Source organism: Brassica napus, chromosome C9, assembly GCF_020379485.1.
Source record: "Brassica napus cultivar Da-Ae chromosome C9, Da-Ae, whole genome shotgun sequence".
Lineage (NCBI taxonomy): Eukaryota > Viridiplantae > Streptophyta > Magnoliopsida > Brassicales > Brassicaceae > Brassica > Brassica napus.
The window spans coordinates 51,336,439-51,348,917 of record NC_063452.1 but is presented as its reverse complement, the minus strand read 5'-3'; the positions used below and the strand labels follow the sequence as shown (position 1 = coordinate 51,348,917).

The following is a 12,479-nucleotide window of genomic DNA, read 5'->3' as shown; positions in this document are numbered from 1 at the left end:
TTTCACGGAGAGATTGAGATGGGTGAGAATGTCACGGAAAGAGATGAGCATGTGTTTAAAGATACAGAAGTAAGACCAGCAGTTGTCTATCAGCCACAGGATGATGGTACAGGTTTGGTTTTAGGTCAAGAATTTAGAACCAAGGAGAAAGCAAAAGTCCATATTCAGACGGCTTCACATAAGAAATGTTTTGAGTTTGATATAACTAAGTCGGATTAAACAGCTTCCATCTTGAGTACAGTGTGCATGGTACTGACGGCAAGGTTTATACTGTCGATATGGCTAGGAATACTTGCAGTTGTGAACAATTTGATAAAGACAAATACCCTTATGTGCATGGAGTGGTTGCTGCCACATTCATGTCTAAGGCAGCGGGAAGGGAACTCCATCTATCAGAGTATTGTTCAAAATACTATTTGGTGGAGCAATGGGTTTTGGCTTATCACAGGACCATATATCATGTTCCTCATATGTCTGATTGGGTTATACCAGAAGATGTTAAAGCAAAGAAAATACTTCCTCCAGATTTTGATAAGAAGAAAGGAAAACCACAACAAACAAGATTTCCATCAGTAGGAGAATCCCGTGGAAGAGGACAAAGAGGCAGATGAGGAGCTAGAGGAGCCAGAGGAAGAGGCAGAGGAGAAGGTATGGCATCGTATTTTGAATGTGGGAGTGGTTCAGGTACTACCTAGGTTTTACTGGAGATTACTGGGCTTATTATGTGAAATTTGGATTATTGGGTTTTACTGGTATTATTATGTGCAATTTGGATTACTGGGTTTTATTGGTATTATTATGTGCAATTTGGATTACTGGGTTTTACTGGTATTCTTATGTGCAATTTGAAACCAATGTGTATCACTACGTTATGTGTAATTTAGACTATCTTTATATGATTATTTTCAATTCGTAGGCTACGTATATAATAAATATATAGATTAGGCTATTTTTGTTAATTATTTTCAATAGTTTAAGAAAATCTTAACGGTTTCCCAAAAAACTTCCTTGACTTTCATTGTTAGTATGTGAATGGTTAACAATATAGTAAGTAGAATTTTACAAAATACATATTTCTCGTAAATTGCTTATGTAAATGTCTTCTTTGACGATAATAATAGGGTAAAATCATTGGTTCTACTACCAAACATTCTTTTTTGAGATGGATTTACTACAAAAACGTAAAAAATGCCAAAGTATTACTATGTGTATGGTGGTATTACTATTACCTTGAAGATTACCATAGGTATTACTAAGTGTTAAAAATAATATTAAAATATTTATGACGGCTGCATGTTTTAAATGTGAAATGCATTTTTCAATTCGTTTTTTAATAATATATATATATATATATATATATATATATTTTAGTGTTTTACATGTGTTTACTAATTTTTTGTATATCTTTTATAGTGTTTTTTTGGCGTAATAAACCCAGTAAATCTAGTTATCCATCTTACTCATTTTTGGGCATGGTAACACCTGTAAACTTAGTTTTCCAAACCTGTTGCAACACACCAAGATTTAAACATTCAAAAGCATTCTACTACCAAGTTTTAAACATCCAAAATACTTAACATTCTACTACCAAGTTTTAAACATAGATTCCTAATAAATACATAAGCATAAGGCTTTGTTTTACGTTTCTTCCCCTCCGTGAAAGGAGTCTGCACCCACTGTGATTTCCTCTTTGGCCTGCCACTCTTCTTAGGTACAGCAACAGCGGCATTCTCCTTGCACCTATGCATGATCCAAGGACTCGGTGCTTCCTTGTAAACAACCATGATCAACCTTTGCTTTTCTTCCTCAGTATATTCCTCAACAATTTCCCCAGCCTGTTCCTCGACAACTTCCCCAGCCTGTTCTTCAACAACTTTCACAGTCTCTTCCTCTTTTTTCTCTTCTTCTGCAATTTTCTTCCTGCTTTTTCCCTCTGTTTCCCCAGCCTGTTCCTCGACAACTTCCTCAACCTGTTCTTCAACAACTTTCACAGCCTCTTCCTCTTTTTTCTCTTCTTCTGCAACTTTCTTCCTGCTTTTTTCCTCTGTTTCCACAACCTCTTCCGCAACAACTTCAACACCTTTTCCAGGTTCTCCCTCCATAGTCCTTGTCACTAGTCTCCTCGCAGCCATTGCCTTAGTCCTACCACGTGGTGGTGTGGGAGTTCCCTCTGTCTGATTCCCACGTGGTGGTGTCGGAGTTCCTTTTTCTATCTCTGCCTCCCGAGCCTCAGATTCCACCTCATCAGTCTCACTTTTCTCCTTATCTTGCTCCCTGGTTTCAGACTCTTTCCCTTCAACTTCTTCTTCTTGATCCTCTTTCCCTTCAACCTCTGCTTGATCATCTTTGCCTTCAGCCTCAGATTCCACCACTTTTTCTTCAACTTTCTCATCATCCTCACTGTTCTCTTTCTCTTCGTCACTGGTTTCAGCCTCTTTCTCTTCACCTTCTTCTTCATCTTGTTTCCCTCCAACCTCTTCTTCTTCCGCTTCAATTTCTTTCCACAGTTTATCAGCTTGTACTCTACATATCTCCTTCAATTGCTTCAACTCATCAGTCTCACTCTCACTCTCACTCTCACTGTCTTCCTTGTCTTGCTCATCAGCCTCACTATTTTCCTTTTCTTTCTCATCCTCTTGCTGAGCATTGTCATCAGCCTCTTTTTCTTCCCCTTCTTCATCATTTTTTCTCTCAGCCTCTTGCTCAGTATTCTCGATGTTATCGTTCTCTTTCCCAGCCTCTTGCTCAGCATTAGCTTTGTCCTTCTCAGAATTAGCTTTCTCCTTCTCTTCATATGTACCATAGTCCCACTGTCAAAAATCCATGTCTTCACCATGACTCGGCTCCACCTTACTCTCAATAGAAGTTAGCTTGTCTTCCATTTTCTTAGCCCTTCTTTTCAAAATCCGCTGGTTCTTTTCAATATGACTCATCCTTGAGCCTAGAGCCTCTAGCTTTGTCTCCACCGTTACGTGAAGTCCAACAAATCCTTCTCCCATGAACTCCAAAATCCTCTCTTCCAGACCTTGCAACCTCGAATCTAAACCAGAATTAGAGGATGATCCTTCTGCAAACGTCACCTTTTCTTTGTCTTTATTTTTTGGCAACACTCCTCGTGCAGCTTGATCTAACTCATATAGCTCTTTCCACCAAATATTCTTCTGCTTCACATTTAACCAGTAGTTCCAAGTATCACTTGGCCTGCCCTGACGGTCATACTCTCGCTCCTCATCAATGATACGAGCCAGCATAATTTGCTCACCAATAGTTGGAACTAACACACTGTTAATAACCTGAAAATAAAACAATAAGTTAGATCAGTTAAATTTTATGTTCATCTAGCTTCTACTATAACTATATACATGTACCTTTGTGTCTCCAACTGCAGCATATATGTCTTCCAAAGGATAACCCTTAAGACTGGACTTTGTAAACCGGCTCTTGCACATCCTTGGACAGTCTTCACTACAGTCGTCTGAATAGATTCTAAACGTTTTCCCCAAATCCGGAATACACTCAAAAGCCAAAACCTAGTACATCCATTGTCATAGTGTTAGATTTCAATTATATAACAACTAAAAATTTACAAAACTATATGATTTACCTCTAAAGGGATTATGAATCCAGGAAAGGCGCATGCCTCTTTCACTTCACCCTTCAGATTGTTCATCACGTGCTTAATCTCCTTTATTGCATCCTCAAATGTTAGACGACCCCAGGGAAATGATCTGCAAGCATCTAAATCGTCAATCATCCTTAATATGAAGAGGTCTAAATGTCCAGAATCCTTCGGCTTTCCTCTGATAACCCGACCAAGAAAAAATAAGACAGTCATCTTCAATCTATCTGGACACGGTGGCATAGATAACATCTTCTGCTGCACATTGCTGATGGTGATCTTCTTTTTGTCATGGAAGTAATAATCCACAAACTTATAACCCCCCAACTTCTCGTACTTTGGTGGATAATCACCGCAGTCTAAGCCAGAGATGAGGGCATGCTCCCTCATAGAATAGCGGATGGGTACACCATTAACCGCAAATCATGCAACATCATCTTCTGGAGTACAAATGGTGCGCAAGAGTAACATCCACATCCCCTGGAGCTTCAGGTTATCTTCGTCTGGCATGTGGAAGAAATGTTGAAACTGAGGATGGCTTGTGAACGATTCAGCCTCAGGCTTACCCTTGATGAGCTTTACTGTCTTGGTTACAAAGCACTTAGTTTGTATCTTGGAACTCTTGGGGAACTCACTGCTTTTGAAGTAGAACTCAAGGGGTTGCATTGGTTGCATTTCCTGCAATCAAAATACATATATACATGTTAGTAATGCTAGAAATACAAGAAGTACTAGTAGTACTACTAATTACTACTCAGCATTTCTCACTAAAAATAACAATGAATAGAAAATATATACCTCTCTTTCGGACCCCTCCCTTTCGGACTCATCTGAGGCTGAGAGCGATTCTACACTTTGTGCTCTCACTGGCTCTCTCACTGGCCTACTCTTCTTACTCTTCTTACTGCTCTTGTGAACTCTCGGCTCCGGCCTTTTTGCAATTGAGTCCGGTTTTTGGATTCTAAGAGATTGGCGACGCCTTTCATTGGGGACTCCTTTTTGATTTCCTTTTATAACTTCCCTGTACAAGACATTACAACACTCAATGAAACAGACATTACAACACTCAATGAAACTAAATTCAAACCGCAAAACAACAACACAACATCAACTAAGTTTCCCCAATACAATTTTATTAACAAAAATTAAATACAATTTATCACTCAAATCGGAAACACACAAAAAAAAACGTATCAGTCTACATACAGATTCGATGTAAACATAAGACACATTCAAAGTTTTCCCCAAATTTGTTTTCAAATCTACATACAAATTCGACCAAATAACAACCAAATAAAGGGAAACTAATCACTTACCACAAGGAACGAAGATGGAGCTTCGATTTCGACAAAGAAGGAAGAAGAAACGAAGCGGTCTCGACTTTAGGGTTTCAGACAAGAGAGACAAAGAGATAGTTGAGACACAAACGAACAAGGAAGAACGAAGATGGATTTTCGAATTAGATGGAGAATAAACAAGGAAGAACGAAGATGGATACTCTAGGGTTTCAATCTCCGATTTCGCAATAGAGAGTGTCGCAAGGGGAAGGTTGGGGGAGAGACAGACCCGATGATTGAAAATTTTGGAGAAGAGAATGTTGAGTAATTCAAAACGACATCGTTTTGGTTTAGATGGGTCGGGTTTTAGGGTTTGTATTGTATGGGTCGGATCTTTTTGGTTGAATCTTGTAAATAACTAAATTATTTTAGGGCAATCCTGTCTTTAGCCACATTTTCTATTTAAAAAAAATGAAAAAAAAATTATATTATAATAAAAGGATAAATGGAGATTTTTTTGGAGGGTAGAGGTCATATGGAGTTATGCTCCCAAAAGAATCTACTGTTCTCTTTTTTATTTTTGAAAATCAAATAAATTAACTCAGTCCAATTCTCTCCCCGCTTCGACGAGATCGCGGAGGATTAACAAAGAATCAGTAACGATAATCAAGGTAATTAGTAACCTTTGATTTCGCTAAATTACTCGGTTGTTACACCTCAAATCAATCATATTGTGAATGAATCTCCATTGAAGTTAGAGTTTATTTTGGTGCATTTAAATAATTGAACTTCTATAAGGTTTGGTATTTGAATTGTGAGCTATTTGAATGTTTTCTATGTATCTTCTAAGGAATATTGGTGCACGGAAACTGTTCGTTAAAATGCCTGAAATAAGTTTTTTGCGCTAAACTCAAAAGCTTAAGCATGTATAGGGGCACGTTAAGATGCAATTTGCGTGTTGAAGTATGTATGTCTCTCTGCTGGTAATAGATAGCTTTGTCTCCAACTTGGATTCTTCCAAGTATGTCAATTGTTGATTTACCATTGGTCACTAACAATGTTCGTCTGAGTTCCTATACTGTAATACTTGTTGCTGCTGATAAACTAAGCAGAAGCATATGCTTTATATTTTGCTCAACCTGTTTTTGGCTTTTATATTCTTATGTTCAAAAGTTTGATTTTTAATGCTATATATGCAGCTTCATTCCATGGCACCCAGATGGAAATGGAAAGGTGCTGAAGCCAAAGCTCTTGCGGAACCAATTTCAAACTCAGTCTCAGAGCTCCAACTCTCTCTAGCCAAAACAGAGACATCCGGTTCCCTTTCGAGTTGCAACGTGCTTCTAGCGGTTGAGCCTGAGCAAGCTGAGCTACTCGACCGCTGTTGTTTTGGCAGACTCGTCCTATCCGCTGAGAAAGACAAGAAATGTATTCAGTTATCCTTTGAAGAAGCTTTCTATTTGCTTTACAATCTCAAATGCATCAAAATCTACCTCCAAGGCCGTTGCTTGGAGAACGAAGTCGACACTTGGATGTACATGAAATCACAAAGACCAAACTTCCCGATATTTTTCAAACCTTATTCACATTTACGGTCCAAGAACTGGGTTTTGAGATCCGGGTTGCAATACGGTGTGCATTTCGTGGCATACCGTCACCATCCATCTCTTGTCCACTCTGAATACTCTGTTTTGGTTCAGTCTGGTGATAGTAATCGGTTAAGAGTGTGGTCAGATGTCCATTGTGCTGTTCGTTTAAGCGGCAGTGTTGCCAAGACGTTATTGACTGTCCATGTGAGTGGTAACTCTAAAAAAGAGGATTTGAATCTACCTTTGTGTTTGGAGAACTACAGAGTGGAAGAGCAAACTATTTGTAGATGGAGCCCAGAACTCAATCGTGAAGATGAAACCACAAATCCAAAACCAAATGCTACCACTGTGAGTGATTTGAAATCTCTTTGATGAACCTGTCCTGGTTAACTGAGTACTGGTTTTGATTTTCCACATCAATCTCTTAAACAATTGTTTTCAATTATATTTGATATTGAGATACACAACATTTTACTTTCTTCGGGGAATCTCAAATCTCATACCATCTTTTATAATATTATATTTCTCATGAGCAGTAACATTTGAATAGAAATAGTCTTCGAGTGACATGTTAAACACCAAGTTTTTGATGGTGTTCCAGAGCTATGGATAAGCAGGTTCATTTGAATAGAATAGTCTCAAGCAAAAAAAGAAGCAGTACATTTGTTATAAAATCAGATGTTTCGACACAGACACAATCCAACGAATCTCTATGCAAACATAAGACATTAGTAAGAAGTGCGAGAAAAGATTTTGTTTCTTCCTTAAGATGTTCATTTGCTGGTAATGAATATGAATTCAGACGTAAAGAAATATTTTTATACGCTTATCCTTTCTTTTTAATAACTACCGTCATGTTTTCTTGCCATTCGATTGTAACCTATGTCTCCATCTTTCAGTATTGAATATTCATGAGCTCTCTATACAATTGTTGGTGGGTCAGGCTATACATTGAAGAAGCAAAGAAGAGGATGGTAAATATCTTTTCGATAAACCCAAAATATATTCATCCTGTGAATTGGAGGGAGAATATTACAGTATGCAGACCCAAATCTTGATTTTGACTTTCTATAGATTCTTTACATTTATGGCTGATTCTTTTCCCCTTTTGTTGTTTCCTTATGGGAGTTATATTCAACACTGAATCTTAAAGGTTGCATTCTTGTGGTCCTCAAATACATTGCCTCTGTTTAATCAAATTCAATCACAACTTTTCTCTAGTCTCTCTCTTTTTTTTTTAACGAAAATCCATTCTAGCCAACAAATTATGACCTTTAATGATCTGTTACTATCAGTAATTCTCTTGCACATGTGCTTGAGTGTGAATGTCCTCGTGATTTTCATCTTGTCGATCTTTTTGTTTTTGATTTTGTATGTGTTTTGGGGCAGAAATGGATCTCCAGATGTTCCCAAGAAGCTGTCTCCTCGTGCTGCTCGGCCACTAAAGTTAGCAGCGCTAGAGACAGACTCTTCTTCATCTGCTATCTCAGCTAATAATAGAATACCAAAGGACACAAGTCCAAAAGTTTCAGACCGTAAACCTTCACCAAGTCCTTTCTCCGAGGTATGAGCCTCTCTTGTACTAAGCTTATTTCAGATTCAATTTTTTATTGTTTTATTCTTTGTTGGATGTTGGTGCATTTAGATTTCAATAAACTATCTTTTATTTGCATGATCCTAGATAAGCCGTTCCATCATAACATGTTACTGACTTGACTTTAATGAGGAAAAATGTAGCATACATTAGATTTCGTGTCTATGGGATATAAAATTAGGTAGAACATTTAATTTAGAGTAGTTGAGAGATAAAAATGTAACTAACTTCCACTCTATTGTCTGTTTATTTTATCTCCTTGGGATTGCCGTAACACTGTCATGCTTGTTTGCTAACAGAAGAAGAGGCCGAGCAGAATAACGGAGCTTGAGTCGCTAGTCTCACAGCTTCAAGGGGAGCTGAAGAAGGCGAAACATCAAGTCAGTGTGTCTGAGACATCAAAGAAGCAAGCAAAGCAAGAAGCAGAAGAGTCCAAGAAACAGCTACAAGAAGTTTCCTCTAAGCTCCAGGAGACTAAGAATCAGGTCTTGGAGGAAGAAACAGATAAAACCGGTGCTTTTAATCATCGAAGTGTATCTCAGGGATGGGATTTGGAGTTTGGTGCTACTAGTACTAATGAAAGGGGACGACTGGCTGTTGTTGTTCAAGAGATCCGACAACTCAAGCTTCAGATTGAGATGGTGGCTTCTTCTGAAGCTGATCATGTGAAACAAGCTGAGTTGCGTAACTCTGAGATTCAGCTTTTGAGAGGAAACTTAATGGACACGCTTTTCCTCGTCGAGAATTTTAGTAACCAACTTAAGGACTGTGAGGTAACAGACGCTGAAACGAAGGCTTTAGCCACCGAAACTCTAAGGCAAATGGAGAATGCTAAAAAGGCAGTAGAAGAACTGAAGTCAGATGGCACAAAAGCAGTTGATAGTTATAAGAAAATGGCGGTGGAGCTTGAACAGTCAAAATCTAGGATGGTATGGCTTGGAGGTCTTGTGACCAAACTTCTGGCTAACCCGGGGTTTTGGAAAACCACGAAACTCTGCTTAAAGAGTATGCAAGTTTAGAACTTGGGGAATCAAATGAGATGAAGGATGAAATATCTTCCTTGAGATGTGAGGTAGAGCGACTGAGAGCGGCTCTAGAAGCCTCTGGTAAAAATGACCAAGAGGGGAATGTAAAGGCTTCATCTCGGTTAAGGATACAAGCTGAACTCCGGTTTGAATTAAGGACAGCTAAATCCAAGATAGACAAGCTAGAGGCGAGGTTGGTGGGTAAGGAAACAGAATTAAAGTTTATTTCAGAGGAGAACGATAACCTATGCCTATTACTAAAGAAGAACCAGAAAGAGACAGATGCTGAAGCTGAGCTGAAACAACAAAGGGAGGTAATCAAGAAGTTAAAGGCGGATTTGATGGATAAAGAAACACAACTCCAGATCGTTTCAGATCAGAACGAGACACTGAAGTCAGATATCCACAAGAGGGAGACAGATATACAAGACGTGCTCATGAAGCTAGGGTTTGCAATGAGAGAGGCTGAGAAGAATAGCCAGAGAGCGGTTAGAGTCACTGAGCAACTAGATGCAACTCAAGCGTCAAACTCAGCAATGGAAACAGAGTTAGACAAGCTAAAGGCGAGGTTGGTGGCTAAGGAAACAGAGTTACAGTTTATTTCAGATGAGACCGATAACGTATACCTATTACTGAAGAACCAGAAAGAGACAGATGCTGAAGCTGAAGCTGAGCTGAAACAACAAAGGGAGGTAATCGAGAAGTTAAAGGCGGATTTGATGGATAAAGAGACACAACTACAGATCGTTTCAGACAAGAACGAGACACTGAAGTCAGAAATGGGAACAGAACTCAGGGAGCTCCAAGTTCAATCAAACCAATTGAGAGAAGCTGCGGAAAAGGCTAACGCCATGCTCTCTGCTGGAAACAACAATAATCAAAGAAACCCTTCTTACTCTGAGGATATCGATGATGAAGTGCAAAGAAGAAAACAGGGAATAAGCTTAAGAAGATTGGTGTTTGGTGGAAGAAGTCGCAGAAATGGGTGGAGACTAACAGAATAATAATAATAAGGTAATCTATTCTAAAGTTCATATATATATTTATTAGATAAGTGATGGTTTCTCTTTGAAATCTCTAAAGGAACTGACTTTCTCTTTGCTCATCTTGGTTTCTGCTTCTCAGGTACCGTTGATTTGGAGTTGGATTGTAAGAGCTACTCCTCTGACTCTGTTATTGATGTGAATTATTAGTTTGATGACTATGTTCTGAAGGAAAAAAAAAAACACATTTTGGAAACATCTGAGTTGTGGTAATTTTATGTCAAGTAGTAGTCAGGAGCAAAACTGTTGATTCTTTTATTGTGAAACTAGTTGTTCCCTTTAAATATGACTGAGCCTACCGTAAGGCCGAAGAAGTCCTATAGAATATTGGCCCCTTTAATGGGTATTGGGCCCGAGAAGCCTAAGCCTAAAAATGGCATCTGAAGTATTCTAATCCCACAATTGCACTGAAGAATTTTTTTTTTTTTTTTTTTGTCATCAACAACACAGACTCATACTGACTCTGTAAACTAAACTGGGTGATCTGCATCCATGTGAACAACGAAAGACGATTGCTTTCTAGCACTGCGTACTAGACTATCCGCCTTTGAATTTTGCGTTCGTGGTACATAGATAAGCTCTGATCGGGTGAAACTCTCTCTCAGGATCTTGATATCTTCTAAATAATTTGCAAAAGCTGGTCATCCTCTGGTTCCGAAACCATCTTCATCAATTGAGAACAATCTATTGCAAACGTGACCTGAAATTGACGTAAATTCCTCATGCATTCCATTGCCCATAGTAGTGCTTCCATCTCTGCATGAAGAGGCGAAAGAATAGCCCGGACATTTCTCGCCCCTAACAATCCATCGAAACCTTCCAAAGTACTGAGCCAACCTTGTCCTGAAAAAATAATGCCCTCTTTCCACGAGCCATCTGTAAAACACCATCGTCCTGGGATCGACGGCAATATCGTATCTATTATTGGTGGTGGCGTCCTCTGATCATTCACAATTTGTGCCTCAGCCCACAATGTTAATTCTGTTTCAGCCAATTTAAGTGTATCCATAGGGTCCATATCCAAATTACTGAAAACCTTATTATTCCTAGCTTTCCAGATGTACCATAGTATCCATGCAAACTGGTGATCCTCTATCTGTGATAAAACTCTCCAGAATAGATGATCCATGTTTGTGAAGAGGGAACTTGTTGGAAAAATAGCTGGATTTGATGGTATCTTCGAAAGTGCTCAAACCTGAAGAGCTGGAGGACATTCAAAGAACACATGATTTACTGATTCCTCAGGAGCTCCACATCTACACAACAAATATCCTCTTGAATCCCTCTTGCTTGTAAATTCTTCCGCACTGCTATACACCCTGTCACTAATCAGTAATAGTGGTCTTTCTCTATCTGGATAAATCCGCTCTACCTGATATCCTGATTTGACCGTATATTTTTCCGGTTTTTGTAAAGTGTCATCCATCTCTATCAACCCGCTGAGTCCTGCTTAGTGAATACTTTCTATAAGTTTCGCATCCTGAGGATCCACCAAAGCCCTAATTGCCTCTGTATTCCAAGTACGCGAGGTAGAGTCAATGAGGGACTCTACTGTAAGGTCCGGGTATAAATTGTGTTGATTTTTATTAGCTAGTCTGAGGCGAGTGGTTGGGAGCCAGGGATCATTCCATACAGATATAGAGACCCTGATCCCACTTTTGATTAGTCATTTGCTAACCAGAGATCTAGCAGAAACAATGCTCCGCCAGCCGTACCACGGATAATATGAACGAATCGGTTCCAAGGGTGAAGCATTCCTAAAATACCGACCTTTGAAAACTCGAGAAAATAAAGTGTTGGCTTCTCTATTAGACGCCATAACTGTTTACCAAGCATCGCTGTGTTGAAATCAGCGATATCTTTAAACCCCAAACCTCCTTCCTCCTTATCTACACATACTTTGTCCCATGATTTCCAGTGTATGCCTCTTGTACTTCCCCCTGGACTCCACCAAAATTGTGATACCGCGCTTGTCAGTTTTTTCACCGTTGCTTTAGGCAAACGATAACAGGACATCGTGTGATTTGGTAATGCTGTAATCACTGAATTAATGATCACTTCCTTTCCACCTTTTGTGAAAAAATTGAAAGTCCACCCATTGACTCTATTATTTAAACAATCCTGTATAAAGCTGAAAACTTGGATTTGATCCCCCCAGATTTCTGGTAGACCAAGATATGATCCCATTCCTCCAAGATTCTGAATACCCAAAATATCTCTTAATTCCTGTCTGACAGATTCTTCAATCTTATATCCAAATTGGAGGAAGAAGAACTTATCAAAATTTATTAGCTGCCATGAAACTGCATCATATTAGCTTTAAAATCCTAAA

At 38.9% G+C, this 12,479-nt stretch overlaps 1 protein-coding gene and 1 pseudogene across 5 annotated transcripts; both read left to right on the top strand.

The window, feature by feature from the left end:
- The first annotated feature begins 4,878 nt into the window (after positions 1-4,878).
- Positions 4,879-8,515, top strand: LOC106359122 (tRNA-splicing endonuclease subunit Sen2-2). Of its 5 annotated transcripts, XR_007328213.1 has the most exons (6): positions 4,879-5,567; positions 6,096-6,833; positions 7,087-7,268; positions 7,385-7,459; positions 7,875-8,049; positions 8,379-8,515. XR_007328213.1 is itself a non-coding variant. In XM_022711154.2 (3 exons), the coding sequence occupies exons 2-3, from the start codon at positions 6,105-6,107 to the stop codon at positions 7,438-7,440; spliced, it is 741 nt and encodes a 246-aa protein (XP_022566875.1). In that variant the 5' UTR covers positions 4,880-5,567; positions 6,096-6,104; the 3' UTR covers positions 7,441-7,697. The 5 variants fall into 5 exon arrangements, 3 of the variants coding, with proteins under 3 accessions (XP_022566875.1, XP_022566878.1, XP_022566874.1); XR_002661929.2 differs by lacking the exon at positions 7,087-7,268 and having other exon boundaries at positions 4,883-5,567; XM_022711154.2 differs by lacking the exons at positions 7,087-7,268; positions 7,875-8,049; positions 8,379-8,515 and having other exon boundaries at positions 4,880-5,567; positions 7,429-7,697.
- LOC125592347 lies at positions 7,745-10,317 on the top strand (annotated as a pseudogene).
- The last annotated feature ends 2,162 nt before the right edge of the window (positions 10,318-12,479 follow it).

Bases quoted from the DNA above. Each gene is read 5' to 3' on its own strand.
- LOC106359122 (XM_022711153.2), top strand. From the start codon at position 6,105: ATGGCACCCAGATGGAAATGGAAAGGTGCTGAAGCCAAAGCTCTTGCG.